The 15,596-nt window shown below is 40.0% G+C and overlaps 1 protein-coding gene and 1 long non-coding RNA gene across 2 annotated transcripts in view; one reads left to right on the plus strand and one right to left on the minus strand.

The window, feature by feature from the left end:
- LOC127355388 (uncharacterized) overlaps positions 1 to 15,267 on the plus strand; it is a 104,197-nt gene extending 88,930 nt beyond the window's left edge. The window contains exon 3 of the long non-coding RNA XR_007881746.1: positions 13,738 to 15,267. This is a non-coding gene — a long non-coding RNA (uncharacterized LOC127355388). The remainder of the gene's footprint in view (positions 1 to 13,737) is intronic.
- dok1a (docking protein 1a) lies at positions 1,228 to 10,748 on the minus strand. Its single transcript, XM_051386124.1, has 7 exons — positions 10,595 to 10,748; positions 9,641 to 9,719; positions 5,965 to 6,104; positions 5,765 to 5,875; positions 5,551 to 5,620; positions 3,745 to 3,917; positions 1,228 to 3,588 (listed from the first exon to the last, which is right to left on the minus strand). The coding sequence occupies exons 1-7, from the start codon at positions 10,649 to 10,651 to the stop codon at positions 2,653 to 2,655; spliced, it is 1,566 nt and encodes a 521-aa protein (XP_051242084.1). The 5' UTR covers positions 10,652 to 10,748; the 3' UTR covers positions 1,228 to 2,652.
- Positions 15,268 to 15,596: the final 329 nt, after the last annotated feature.

Raw genomic sequence — 15,596 nt, forward strand, 5'->3', positions numbered from 1 at the left:
TTTAAGCGGCACAATTTCACAGCTCTCCCTCTGCTGTGTTGCCTTGCATCACATTGCTGCTGCTCTGTAAACTATTGCTGCCTGCTTGCGCTGTAAGCCCCACCACCCCCCCAGCATCCACCTGTAGGCTCCGACTGGGGGTTAAGGTATTTGCGCATCACTCCCCAATATCTCTTTGTAAACATATCTGCGGGGGAGTGATGAGGTCGGAGCCTAGACGACAGAATCTAAATATGCTATACTGCTTAATAAACATTTCAAACGTGAGTTGTCTGACTGAACTGTAAGTAGTGCATGAATTGGACCTAAAAAGGTGCCAATACCCTATTTCAACATAACTAACATTTCAAAAATATTTTTTAACAAGGACATTTTCAGCACTGTCTTCTCAGCATTAAGCTGGCTGTGTTTACACAGAGACGCAGTTACGCAGGCATTTAGTAGTATCTCACCAGCTCTGCTGTACGGGCATGCATCAAAGCATCAGAGTTAGTTATTTTTAAGGTCCAGACCTTGGTGACCTCAGTTCCGGGTACGGTCATGCTCACCTGAGGTACTGAGTAAGAAATAAGGGTACTCGTATGAGTACTGGCCAATTTCAGGCACTGACTATAAGACAATTTCTTGTAAATATTCTTATCAACAGAACAATATCATAGGTAAACAATTGTCAGATATAAATATATAAAAGTCTGAAACTTACCATTAAGTGCATGGGCCTGATCCTGCCACTTTAGTTGAAATTTGTGGGGGGGGGATTGCTATTATCATAATATTCATGAAATCGTTTTAAAATGGGGCTGTATTTATTTAAGGGGGAAACCCATTTTACACATCAGACTCTGTTTACAAGTGTTATAGTACTACTACATTATGTAAAAAAGTTGTATGATGTGGCCCCAGCGGGAGCTGTGTGAGGTCCTCAGAGTCAGCGTCAGTTGGCGTGGAAGTTTGAAAATAAAATAAATCTGTTGGTGTGGAATTAGAAAGAGGTGAGCATACCAGACCTCTGTAGCTGCTCCTCATCCCTGCTTAATGGTAGGCTACATTGGGTGCCACTAGCATAACACACTCGAATCTAGCTGTAGATGCATTGTGGGTAATGTCGGTACCAGGTTTTACCAAGTAAAAATGTGTGAAATTAAAAAAGATGATTCTGCTGCATCAATTTGAATACTTTTTAAAAACATTATAAGTCCGAAAATTTTACAGAAAAGCAACAAGCACTGTGGTGGCAATTTGTTTAATAAAGCATACAAAGTATGATCTTGTCTTTCTGTAAGGTTTTATTCAAGTCATCCATGAATGGTTTAAACGCAACCATCCCACACTTTCATATGTGAAAGTCAGAAAGAGCCCTGATTCGAAGAAACAGTATAGTTTTATCCCTGATGGAGTGTCACTCCAACACAGTTACACATTCCTGAGTTGTGGGACAGTAAACAGACAGATAGTGTGGTGAGATGATCATGTCCTTGGCTTCTTAGTGAAGTCTCAACATCCCACTGTTAATTGGACATAGAGTGTAGTTAGAAACAGGGCTAAAGGTTATATGGATATAATAGCCTCTTTAATAGTTGCATATGGTTTTACAATGAACAGGTCAAACGGTTGTATAGGTTCTTAAAAAATGCCATTACAGTACTCTTTTAACTAGAAATCTGGCCCTCTGCGATTATTGAGCCGACAATAATATGATTGTTACAAGTTTAACTTTGTTTACAATTATTTGTAAACACATACATGCAAATCCATGCAAGAGAAGTGCTAACCAGGCATGATATAATCTTTCGCTATGAACTTCCACAGTCTCTAGCAGTCATTGTCATGTCAGGCTCTAGGCTGTGGCTCAGGGGTAGAGCGGGTCATCCACTAATCGGAGGGCTGGCGGTTCAATCATGCTCCTCTCGCTGCATGTCGAAGTGACCTTGAGCAAGACACTGAACCCCAAATTGCTCCCAATGCTGTGCATCGTTGTATGAGTGTATATGAATGATTAGTTTCCGTTCTGGTGAGCAGTTGGCACCTTGTGTGGCAGCCACTGCCATCAGTGTGTGAATGTGTGTGAATGGGGATGAGTGTGGCATGTAGTGTATGGCGCATTGAGTGGTCCAAAGAGTAGAAAGGCGATATATAAGTACAGTCCATTTACCATTTTAGTAGGAATTATGAGACTCACCGACTTGTATCGATGCACCGGCATACATTCAGGATGTGGCTGCCCTGATAAAAAAAGTTTGCATCAAATAATACAATATGGGATGAACTCAGGATGCCCTGTTTTGAACATCTTTAAAATCTTTTCTATATCATTACTTACAGAGGCTCAGTGCCTTTATTATTTTGAAATGTGACTAACAATTGTATATTCAGATTGATTCCTCCTCTCTAAACTGTTTTTCAAGGAGCTCTAAGAAGAACTAAAGAAATAAAATCAAACTATCTCTGCCATACTGAATTGCATAGCATCATAACAAAAAATGTGGAATCTCACTGCATCGCAAGAGGGGTGAATCGTATCACTGGTAGCTGCTTCATATGTATCTTTACTGTATCGGATCATTGGCAATGCATCAAGATGTATATCGCATCAGCTTTAAATGGAAATGCACATCCCAACAATTTAGTATTAAGCTACTCTTGACAACTGAATTAAATGATGCCCAGGTTTTCGTAGATTACATCATCAAGAGACTGGTCTGTGGCATTTGTTGTGCTCATACTGGCAGTAGGAGAGGCAGAAGAATTGGTGTTAGAGGATGAAGAAGGACTAGATGACGGTGCTGTTTTGCAGACTTGAGCGTAAAGGTGGGCAAATGGGTCTGGTTTGCTTTCTTTTTTATGAGACACTTCTTCCTTGTTGCTCACAGGTTCGGTATAAATGGGTTCATCATCTGCAAAACACTTTGTTTTCCCTTTTCTCTGAATGAGAGTTTGTTTTTTCTGGACTGGACTGATTTTGTCATAGACCTCTGAATAGACTGAATCCGGGTGATCGATGTTAAAGTTGGAATGTGAAACGGAGGAGTTGGGTGGGGGGGTGAGAGTTCTTCTTGAACTTGGGGGTGTGAGTGGGAGAACACTTACAGGGTCTACATACAGAGCCATGGTTGGTTGTGGTTTTGGTACGGGTTGAATGCAGTCAGCTGGGTCAGCATATACAGCTTCTGATTGGTTATCAAGATGGCGTCCAGAGTGGCTATCATTTGTGGGTACCATTGGAAGAGGCATGAGGGTGATAGGAGCTGGCTGTGCTGATACACACTCTGATGAACCAATCAGACCTTCTTGAGCATGCACACTCTCATCGAAAGCAGCGGGTTTCCTCTCCTGTGTCCTCAGTTTGCTTTCCAGACTGGCAGCCATACTGGTCATATCAGGTATCTTGGGGAGAGGGGAATGAGCCTGTATGTTGGTTACAATAACTTTATCACCGTCTTGGTTTTGGTTGCCGGAAGTAACAGTTGAAGTCTTCCGTTTGATGGTGCTCTGAATCAGGGAGAATATGTTCTCAGCCTGCTGCGTCTCAAAGGTGAAGGTTCCAGGACCAGAGTCACAGCGTCTACCTGCTTCAATGGTTATGGCCAGCTGGTAAGAACAAGAGGCACATAAATCCTTTTCTTAAAACCAGTAGATCTAAGAATGTAATAATGCCTACCCATGTGAAATTTGTATAATTCAGTTTTAATCAACACCATATAAGCAGTAAGAGGGCAAGCTGGTTTATGATATTGGAAACCTTACCTTATCTTTTCCATATCGTCGCAGCAGTTCGTAGGGCCATTCTCTAACTATTTTCTTTTTCTGTGTTTCTCTCAGCAGCAGTGATTGTGGCCCCACCTGCAGCCAGTATGACCCCTGCAGACCGCAACGTGTTGCTGCGTCGGTCTTCTGAACCACCACCCAGAACTCTGAGGCTGGAAAGAGGAAAGAGAATATTCTTTGTGTCATTACTATGCAAACAAAACAAGTTCGCTATGACGCACTTGCGTATGCATATTTTTTGCCTGAATGTTTTCATCCTATTCACAGCAAAGTGGTTAACTGGTATAGGTACCAGATGTGCTCACCCTGTCAGATCTGCTCAGAGACCTGCATTTACAGATGACCAAGCACATTAACACATTATGATTTGGTTTGCTGCCCGATCCTTACATCCTGCTCAATTGGTACCGCACATGTGCAGCTCTGAACAGAGATGCAAATAAAGAAAGATAGCTTGTTCTTTATCAACTACTGTCATTTGGTCCGGAGAAATGATGAGTTGGATTCAGAATGTTATTAATTAAGACTTTTTTTAATCGGCTTTTGGATGGAGTCTGATGAGGTATAATATAGGAGCACAGGTATTATGGTGTCATATATGTACATCACATCTGTAAGCAAATATGTGAGAGACAAGCATGGACCATACACTACAGTGACAAGCACAGTCGTCAGATAACTTAGCTAACATTAGCAAAAGTGCCACCAGATTTGTTTAAGGTTCAGTGTGTAACATTTAGGAGGATGTATAGGAAGAAATGGAATAAAATATTCATAGGTATGTTTTCATTGGTGTATAATCAGCTTGAATAGAGTGGTTGTGTTTTCGTTACCTTAAAATGAGACACACACTTTACAGCCCGTTCTCATTCTCGGGTTGTCAAATGCAGACTCGAGCGGCGTTCAGTTAGTGGCAATCTGCAACTTCACCACTAGATGCCACTGAATTCTACACACTGGCCCTTTAAGTTATTAACAGTACCTTAGCTTATTTTGAGAAGTAAGCTATTTTTACATTAATTAAAATGATGTATCCTAACACATCCTTTTTTTCTGAGCTGATTATGGAAGTAGCTAACAAGTTCACTATCTTGTTTTCTTCTTATCTCTATTGAGAGTTGCACATCACTGATTGGGCAGGATGTACTGCGGCATGAACACAAGGTATCCGTTCACTTCCCGAAGTACAGCCATTCATAATGTGTTAATTTGATATGGCATCTGTAAACGCAGGACCCTGAGCAGATCCTCCAGGCTACATCTGGTACCTATACCAGTTCAATAGCAATAAGTTCACAGCCAAGGCTTGATGATGATCTTTTAGTCCTATGAGTCGCTGTTAGTGTCAGCAGCTACTACTAACCCTCATCTTAATGCTACATCCTTCTGGGCTGACGCTGCTGTTGAGTCTGACACCACTGTGGATGATTTAAGAGAAGTTGGGCCTTTTTTGCTGCTTGGGACTGGCTGGAGTGAGGTGCTTCTCCTTGCATTTATTTACACCTAAGTGATCCCTTCTTGTGTGTTTAGTCTGATTGATAGGAAATAAAGTGACAAGAATGCATTTTTGTGACATTTTCATAGTATTTTGTCCTGGGGAGCAATTTTTTTTTTTTTCACAATGCATGACTACACTGCCGCTTGCCAATAATTTGGTGCCCCCCTGCTGATATTTGTTCCAGCTCTGACACTGACAGTTGGTGAAAGGTGGGGAGCAGAGATAATGAAACTCAGACAAGGGGAACAAGGTGAAGAAGATGAGAAGATAAACCATAGGAACTTTACCATCATCTGCTGAGGCATATATCTGGTTTTCCTCCATTTGAAGCTTAGCAGAGCCTGAGCCACCACCTCTCTGAGAGAGACAGAGCAAGGAGAGCAGAGGGAAGTTAAATCAGATTAGAAAATAATGCCTGTGTATCTGTAAAAAACTGAGTTATACGCTTGCTACAAAAATGGCCTGTTTTGCCTTTACAATTAGCAAGGTACGGAATCTCACCTGAAATGTGCTGTGACACAGTTTTTCTACCCACTCCACACAGTCGTCTTTGAGTGCAGCAAACACCATCGTTCTGTCCCGTGCCTCCACACAAAAGGCTGACATGTTGTCCTGCAAACGGCACAGATGGCAGCTTGAAGTATTTATCTGCCTATATTTCTGATACGTGTGAACATTATAAAACAACCAGAGAGGCTGACCATGGGACAAGCCTCAGCGTTTGGGGGGAGCCTGAGGACACTGATCAGCTCGGACAGCAGGACCACCTTCAGCTTCCTGTCCGTGTGAGGCTGGTGGTGTCTCCGGACCGCAGTGCTGTGCTCACCTCCACCACCAATACCTGGAGGATACATGATGGACAAAGAGACACAGGAGTGTTAAAGGCATACTATGCAGGACATCATCAGTGTCTGTACCTGCAGAGACCCTGCAGCCCTTGAATATGCACCTGTAATGTATTTATGTTATATATCAACTTATTTTATTTACTTTTTTTTCCCAGTTATTTTTTTGGCCTTTTACTGGCTTTATTGGATAGTGACAGCTGTAGATAGACAGGAAAGGTGGGTAGAGAGAGAGGGGATGACACGCAGCAACAACCAGCCAGCTGGTGCCCATATATCAACTTATTATCATTTGGGCAACCACTCTATTAATGTGGAACTAATTATTAATTAATGTGAGTAGTAGTTGCTTCATACATCTGCCAAATTTACCTGCTGTAGTCACACACAGTTTGCATTGTGAGCAGAGAGAATATTGTGCACAAACGCTCTCAGGGAGGAGAAACTGCATGAGGCAACTTGCTTTCCTGGATGCCAAATAGCCACAGGTGATAGCTTTAAGTAGGAGGCGTGAGGAGTATTTTGGCTGGATGAGAAATGGAGCAAGCCTTACTCAAAAGGAACCCAGGTGCTTTACACCAAGAAACAAATGACATGTGTCAGTCAGGAGACACATTTTTGCTCTAAAATTATGAAAATATCCTTAACCCATAAAATCACTGAGATAAATGGAGAAGCTGTCGATAACAGCATTTCTACAGCTGATGTGCTGACTTGTTTTAGCAATGGAAAATTAATCTTGTGTATAGGAATTGTTTTAACAGATGAGGCTCACAGACCGGCTCATCTTCTGTTTATGTGTGAGCAACTCAGGTGTTCACACTAGGGATGTGCCGATCCGATAGTATCAGTTTTTTCCGTTTTCATTTTCTTTTCGAAGCTTACATTGTATACATACAATACACTTGCACCAATACTTCTTATTGACTTTTCTTTTCTCTTGTCTTTATTTGTATATTTGCTGTAATCCAAAAGTTACGGAAATCAGGTTATATTACTTTTGGATTACTTACTGGATTAGGTTACTGACATTTTTTAACAGGTAATTAAATATCGGAATACATTTTTGATGTAACCCTCCCAACCCTGGTGTCATGTGAACATTAGCCTGACCCTGTCAACAGTGCTGTCTTCTTGTCAGGCGAGTGCAATGCATTTTTGCAATTCATTTAAATTTGATAAATTATTCAATCAGAAATGCTGCAAACAGCTATGTGTTATGTGTTTAACTAAAAAGAAGCGGCAGTATTTACCATGGATTCATTTATCTACACAAGTGTACTTTGATTTCTCAATTTCTCAAGTTTTAGGCAAAACCATGCATGTGAATGTGTAATTTTTTGCCTTGTGTATTTGAATATTTCTGCATACTGGGGTCCATAAACAGTGTTGGAACATAAATTGAGAATGACTGGAAAACTGAGACACATACTTCATGCCAACCCTGCATAAGTCAGTGCCCCACTTGTGCCACCCCAGTCAAGAAGTCTGGAAACGCCCCTGTATCGCAGGCCTGCCAGGTCTTATTGAGTCCTGCTGTTTATTTTTCGTTTGTTTGTGGATTGCAGTTTGGTAGCCCTGCTGGACTTTACCCCCAAAGACAGTTACCTGTCTGAACAATGTCAAGCCCCACTAAAAAAAACATCCTCAGGTCGGAAAAAGATCTAAAAAGTGATTCATAAGCTGACAGGAAAAAAGAACGTCTCATTGCTAAGAGACTAAAACTGAACTGAGCTCCGATGTGTAAATGAGACAGATTATTCAGGTTCACTCTGGTAATTTAAATTAAAAGTCAAAAACTTAAAAAGACAAAGTAATACAAACAGATGCCAAACATCTTGAGGATTAAAAAATGACAAATAAAAGAACACATTAGAAATGCATTAAATGGCCTGAATAAGTTGGAATCAAATGAAAACTCAGACAAAATTAAATTATACACAAGCACAAATAACAAACACTAGAGGTCGTCATTTTCATTTTTATGTCCTCACCTAAGGCTTTTAAAAACACAGGTCATTTTATATGTATTGTGTGTGTGTGTGTGTGTGTGTGTGTGTGTGTGTGTGTGTGTGTGTGTGTGTGGGGGGGGGTAACTCCATAAAAAAGGTTGATAGGTGATTAGTTTATTGTATTTTCTATACATTCTATATTATTCTCAATCTTAATTATTATTCATTGAATATCATATTGAATGGAAATGATCTGGCATTAAGGAATCTCTTTTGCTTTCACACAAAAATTCCTAAGTAGGATAGAGGAAATAGAAAAGAGAAGCTCCTTCCTTGTCTTCCCTTCCTAATTTAACCGACTCTTAACGCAGCAGCCACTTAGACACTTTGAGGTCAGCTCACAAATCAACTGCGGTCCTACTGTCCTCTTGAACCCCGTCTCGGTGTTCATCTCATCCTCTGGGACCTGACTCAGCTGGCACATGGTCATCACACACATGCGGGCCATCATTCATGCCTGCAGACTCTAACAGTGTTCTCCAGCCCTTATTGTGTCTCAGCTTTCATCACTCCAACGTGTTCCTCTTTTATAGTAATTTGCTATGGTTTTAGGCCCAGTTATCATTCTAAAACTCCATGTCACTTTGTGTTCCTTGGATTATTTATATGTGCATCCAGTAAATGTAAATCTGCACACAAGTACAGCTTTCGCACATCGTCAGAGAGATAACCCCGAGAGGAGCTGCGTGTTGAAGATGCATGGCTGAGCTTGTATAATGCCATCACCAATTCTGGGCTCTATTTAAGCTGTCAAACTCTCTGCGCATGTTTGGCTGCTGCTCTCTGTTGCTGTATTCATGTCAAACGTATCCCAGCATCCACCTGTGGGCTGACAACGGTTGTACTCATCTCTCCCTGCTCGTGTTTTTTCTGGATTCACATTTGGAAGTAATATGAAAAGGTTTTTCAGGCATTCTTCTAACTTCTGAAAACATGCAGCATTTGGGATGCACTATATGTGTTTTTTCCAAAGCTTTCATTCAGCTGGAAATAACTTTAGAAATATATCTACATATGCAATAACCCAAGCTCATACAACTGATATTTATTAGCACTTTTAATTATGTACCCAAATAAAACTAAAAGCAGACTAACTGTAGTCTGTATTACAGCAGTGTTTCCTAACCTCACACGCATACACCGATGTCACACCACCAACCTTCGGATTAATGGATGAGCCGCTCTGCCTCCTGAGCCCCAATTAAACATTAAAAACACACATTAAAAAGAGAATGGTCAGAATCGATATAGTAGTGGCAGAGCTGCACTGAATTGCATTCCCTAGTAATGGGCCGAGCTCCAAAAACACTGGATCCTATATTTCCCATAATGCAACTTAAAAGCATCTTTTAGTAGACTTCCCCTGCCTGGTGACCTTTCTGGGAATGAAACTCAACAATAAACCTGGCTCTGATCGGTTGTTTTCGTTCAGGGCCGGTGGATTCTTGCAAAAATTTCCAACTGCAGCTTTAAAATTTGAAGTTTTAAAATGGTGACTGAAGTAGAAAACTTTTCTGTACCTCCCATATCCTGGATCTCCAGTCGACCCACTCCACTGGCACTGGGGGGAAACAGAGACAACCACACTGGCTTCCATTTCTGAAAGGGACGGAGAGAGATGGATAGTGACAGAGGGAGTAGAACTCAGGATAACACTGGCTACAATGACCTCAGTAGCAGTAAATGTAAATATACCTACGTCACATACAGTAGTTAGAGTTTATGATAGATTACATAATTTCACCATACACACTTGCACCACCCTCAACCTAAACATTAGTCACATCCTCTCTGTCCAGAGGAGTGTCAGAGTGCAAATAAGGACGAACAACCACAAACCTATGACCCAGTCTTTCCTTCAAAATAAAAGAGGGAATGCCTGCCTGTGTATGTGAGTTTTACAGTGCTGTTAAGGAACAGCTGTTACAGAACTACAATGTCATATTTAAACCCTCAGTGTATAGTTAGTAGAGTACTTTTGGTTCTCTACTAACTATACCAGTTTTGGGTTATAGGTGTGATGGTTGCGATTCAGTCACATGGCCATTGCCTTGGTACCAGCACTGGTAACAGTGTGTGCTTTCTGTCAGTGCTGCACAGGAATGTGCAATGTGGAAACTGCGTTATGTTCCAACTTGTTCATTTGGATTCCTGCTCTGCAGTTTCATCTGAGCAACACTCATAAAGGCTGCTTCTACCAAAACTATAACTCATTCTTCACTCCCTCAGCTGGGAAAATAATACTTTACACACATTAAGTCTAACCTGTTACAGTATTTACATAAGCCAGTATTGCAGCACATCATCTTTCAGTCTATCTCAGTTACTTATTACTGTAGCGTCTTTGTGATTATGTTTTTATGACTGTAATCAGAGCACAAACCAAGGAGAAGAAAGAAAACAAAGCCAAATATTTAAGCTTATATCCCAGGCTCATTAATGATCACTATGAAAAAGTTTAAATCTGTACTCACTTTGCCAGCTTTGTGTGGTTGGAGGTAAACCTTCCCTGTTTTGGTTTGAGAGTCCATCTGGGAAGCAAATGCACTTCACTTGTTCTGGACTTTGGATTCAGAAAGGCGTACAAGGCATTCTTTCTTTTCTTTTTTTCCTGCTGGTGAATGGTGAAGTTGGGGCGTGCCCACGGTGAGACATTCTTGTAACATGATCCTCACCTGAAACACATACGCACGTAGAGGTGATTGCAAAGGTGACGGGGACAGAGTTCAGGAATAAATCAGTTTAAATTTACATGATGACATCTATATCTATATGTACATATTTTTATATATAAACAGCAATCAACCGTTAAAAGGTCTGTATTTTACTATGGACCAAAACAGAATCTGTAGATTTTTTTTTTTGCAGTTTTGTGCCATGACCCAGAATGAAAATCTGCGGAATTTAAGTTATTTTATTTCTAGATAGACAATATTCATTTAAAACAACAAAGATTGTTTTTGAGTAAAAATCTCACACACTGCATTAGACTGCTGAGAGAAATATTAAGTAAAATTTGAAAGAACTTCTGAATGAGAGATTTTATTTCATTAACATCAGTTCAAACCAAAGTGTGAACATTTGTTGGAAAAGGGTTAGGGTGAGAAAGTGAAGGACATGTGGCCACTGAAATGCAAGGTTCAATATGGAGCAAACATTAGTTTAGTGAACATTCATGTTCAAATTGTCCAATACAAGGAATATGATTATGGGTTTACGTTACTCTCAATGTACATCGACATATATAAAGATGGACGACATGATAGCTCTCCAAAAGTTAAGCCAAAACATCTGGATCGGCCCCTGGTGGCTGACTGCAGTATAGGTCATAAAGCCTGCTGCCTCAATGTTAGCAGACAGAACAAATAAAGAGAACTGGATACAGCATTTGAGGCGGCTCCTATGAGAGCTCCTCAGTGGCACATTAAGTAGAAAAAGCCCCTTCCCGCTCCAAAAAAAGGACCTGCACGAATACATACTACACAAACTCTCAGAGGAGACTTCTGCTGGCCAAGCTGGCTAACTTCCCATTTACTTTACGTAAAAGAAATGGTTTGGTTAAGCGTCAGTAGCCCATCTGTTCTGGGCTACTGTAGAAAGATGGCGGTGCAACACGGTGGACTCTGTAGAACAAATCTTATTATACACTAATGAAACTAATGATGTGGTTCTTTCAGTTTGTGTACTGCCAAACCTTTTCTCCTGAGACATTCACTATGGCCTGTAGTATTCGCTGACCATCAACTATATGGTGAAATAATCAATTCCAATTGGGAGTTTTTATTTTTGTTTAGGTCTACGCACCCGTGTTACAGTGCAGGCTACAAATCTTTGTCAGTCTCCACAAGGACATGTGTCCTGACTGGTCTCTCTCTCTCTTACACCCTTCCATATTCAGGGTCAGTGTTAAGAAACCCTGAAGGTTTATAGGCTGACATGTTGAACTCCGATAGGCCAAAGCATTCACATTCTTCTCTGCAGAAGCACTATGATGCTATTGATTTCAGTTCAGATGTCATATACTACAAAAAAATAAAAAATCTGTCCAATGTTGGCCATTATGCACCGCTATTGCATGTTTTTTAGGAACTAAGATTAGATAAGATAATAGACTTGATCCCACACTGGGGAAATTCACTTGTTACATACAGCAGCTCAAGATACAACAGAATATACAGAAGATACACATTAAATAGAACAAAAATAGAAAAACACAGGATGTAATAGAAATAGAAAAATAAGAATTACGTACACTATACACATATGTAATTGATGGAACAGATAATTGCAGAGATTATTTATTACACACATATGTAAAATATTGCCTTGAAAGATGGATGGAATGTGCACAAATATTACAGCAGGAGGTAGTGGCACAGTGTAGAAATAAATATAATTGCAGGGGACAAAAATATACAGCAAGTGTAATTTAATGGAAACATATGCTATCAAAATAAGGATTTATGTAGAGACTAATATATATACACACATATACGGTGGCCGACAAGGGCAAATACGCCGCAAATGGGCAATCGCGCTGTAAACGGCAAAACGCTGCAAACACAGGAATGATGCAAAAACCAAAACCACACAAACACATAAAACAAATGCAACAGAAAAATGCTGCAATCACAGAAACAAAGCAGAAGCAAAAACTTAGAAACCCACAAAACACATGCCAAAGAAAAATGCTTTAAATACAAAAAACAAACAAAACCCCTTATGTCTTTTTTAAACACCGTAATCGTTATTATATAATAATATTATAATTATATTATAATATTCTTTCTATAATATTGTAATATTATTATAGAAGAATATTATATTATAATTATAATATTATAAAAGATGTGTTTAAAAAAGACATAAAGGAAAACGTACCTTTTTACTCTCCTCTCCAAAACTTAGCCAACTTTCTTCTTCTTCGTCTTCTTCTTCATGTCTTTCGGGTGTGGTCCCACAGGACTGGTCCATCCCTCAGGTCTGGTCCCCCTGGTGGCCTGGTGCACTTCCGTTTTGAGGAGTGAATTTGCAGTGTTTCTCTCTTGCAGTTGTTTTGGGGTTTTGTGTGTTTTTGGTATTTGCAGCATTTTTCTTTGGCATTTGTTTTCTGGGTTTCTAAGTTTTTGCTTCTGCTTCGTGTCTGTGATTGCAGCATTTTTCTGTTGCTGTGTTTTTCTGTTGCATTTGTTTTATGTGTTTGTGTTTTGCGTCATTCCCGTGTTTGCAGCGTTTTGCCGTTTGCGGCGCGTTTGCCCTTGTCGGCCACCGTACACATATATATGGGTATAATCACACAGTGCAGGTTTAATGTAATCCTAACAATGTGTTATCATCTTAACAAGAAGAACTAAACTATGTTTAGGCTATCAGCCATAACATTGTGAGCACCTGGGCACCCTGGTGGTCCCATACCAACAGACTGCTCTGCACTGTGTGTTCTGACCTCTTTCTATCAGAACCAGCATTAACTGTTTCAGCAGTTTGAGCTACAGTAGCTCGTCTGTTGGATCGGACCACACGGGCCAGCCTTCACTCCCCACCTGCATCAATGAGCCTTGCCCCCCCCCATGACCCTGTCTCTGGTTCTTTTCCTTCCTTGGAGCACTTTTGATAGATACTGACCTCTGCAGACAGGAACACCCCACAAGAGCTGCAGGTTTGGAGATGCTCTGACCCAGTCATCTAGCCATCACAATGTGGCCCTTGTCAAAGTCGCTCAGATCCTCACAGTGCTCATTTTTCCTGCTTCTAACACATCAGCTCTGAGGACAAAATGTTCACTTGCTGCCTGATATATCCCCCCCCCCACTGACAGGAGCCATGATAACCAGAAAATCAGTGTTATTCACTGTCAGTGCTCACAGAGTTATGGCTGATCTGTGTATGTATATATTAGGTATTATATAAAGGGTTTGCATAAGGTGTGGGTATAAAATGAATGTGTATGTATAAGAAGTAAGTAGGATGTGGTAAATATATGAATAAATAGTGCAAATAAAGTACCTGTGATGTTGTAAGCAGTGGGTGATGAGACAGAGACAACATACAGTGCTACATTATGTCATGCTGGTGTTAATGACTGCTGATGGAATGAAGGGCCATTGGTAGCCCTCCTTCTTGCACTGCGGGGGCAGCAGTCTCTTGCTGAAGGAGCTACTTAGGACCCACACAAGAGCTGCAGTAATTGCCCATCATGCAGCGCCATCTTGGATTATCACTTTTACTTAACTGTGACTCATTCTCTTGGTTTTATTTATACCTTAATTCACCTTTCAAATGAATGAAAATATTTAGTTTGGTCTTAAGGAATGCACTGCATTCCTGTTGTGATTCAGGTTAATCAACAGTAAAGTCAGTCCTACCTATGAAGTTACATACTGTTAGGAAATGTAGCTGCTACATGCTCCACTGCAACCCCATCTCCTATAAATAACATTTGCCTACTAAATTGGTTTCATAATTATGTTGTGGTGACAACAAAATACCATTCTGATTACATTCAGAGACAACATTTTTTGAAATTTTCTTTATGTAACACAGTGATGATGTGGTTGGGATGGATGGTGAAGGAAAAAAATGTGATTTCAGTTAAATGTTATACTAACTATCCAATAGTCACTGCTGTATTTTGAGTAATGCTGCTGTCACAATAATGCATTAATTCCCAGACATGGGTCGATTTTGTTTGTTTGCAAATAAATTTTTTTTAGCATACATTCTGTAAGAGGCAGACAGGTTTTCCAAATAACTGCTACTGGGGGAAAAAACAAAACTATGTTTGCCTAAGTGCTTTTATTGTGTCTCATTTATAAATTATTTAAAATGTGTACTTTGTTTTGTTGATGATGGAAAAATGAGATCCTTAACATCTGCTAAATGCAGTTGTCTCGTTTATAAAGTGAATGTACATTCTGTAAAAAGGAGATGGGGTCTCCAAATTACTGCTACTATGAGGAAAAACAAAAGCCTGTTAACATAAATGCATTTATTGTGTCTCATTTATAATGTATTTAAAAAGTGCACATTGTTTTACTGATGAGGTAAAAAACAAGAGCTTTAACTTTTCTTAAACACATTTGTCTCATAAAGTGAGCGCACATTCTGTTTGTCAAACTGAGAGGAATAAACAACCTCAATGCCTTTATTTTGTTCCATTTATAAAGTATTTAAATGTGTAATGTTTTACTAATGATGAAGGTGTGATTTATCAAACATATATCGCCTCAAAATGGCTGCTTTGCCGGTTGAAGAAAATATAACATGATGCAGAAATAGCAGTAAAAATGGTCAGTAACGTTTGCTCTTCTCACTGTGAAGTGGGAAGCCATGGTTTGTCTTTTCTAAAAAGTGGGTCCCCAGAAAGAAAATTGAAAAAACGACCTGGGAGTCGGGACATCCACTAGGGATCACCAAAGCTTCATGATTCATGATCACCTTCTTGATTATAAGGAATGTAAGAAAACTAAATCAAAA

This window comes from Dicentrarchus labrax, unplaced genomic scaffold (genome assembly GCF_905237075.1).
Source record: "Dicentrarchus labrax unplaced genomic scaffold, dlabrax2021, whole genome shotgun sequence".
Lineage (NCBI taxonomy): Eukaryota > Metazoa > Chordata > Actinopteri > Moronidae > Dicentrarchus > Dicentrarchus labrax.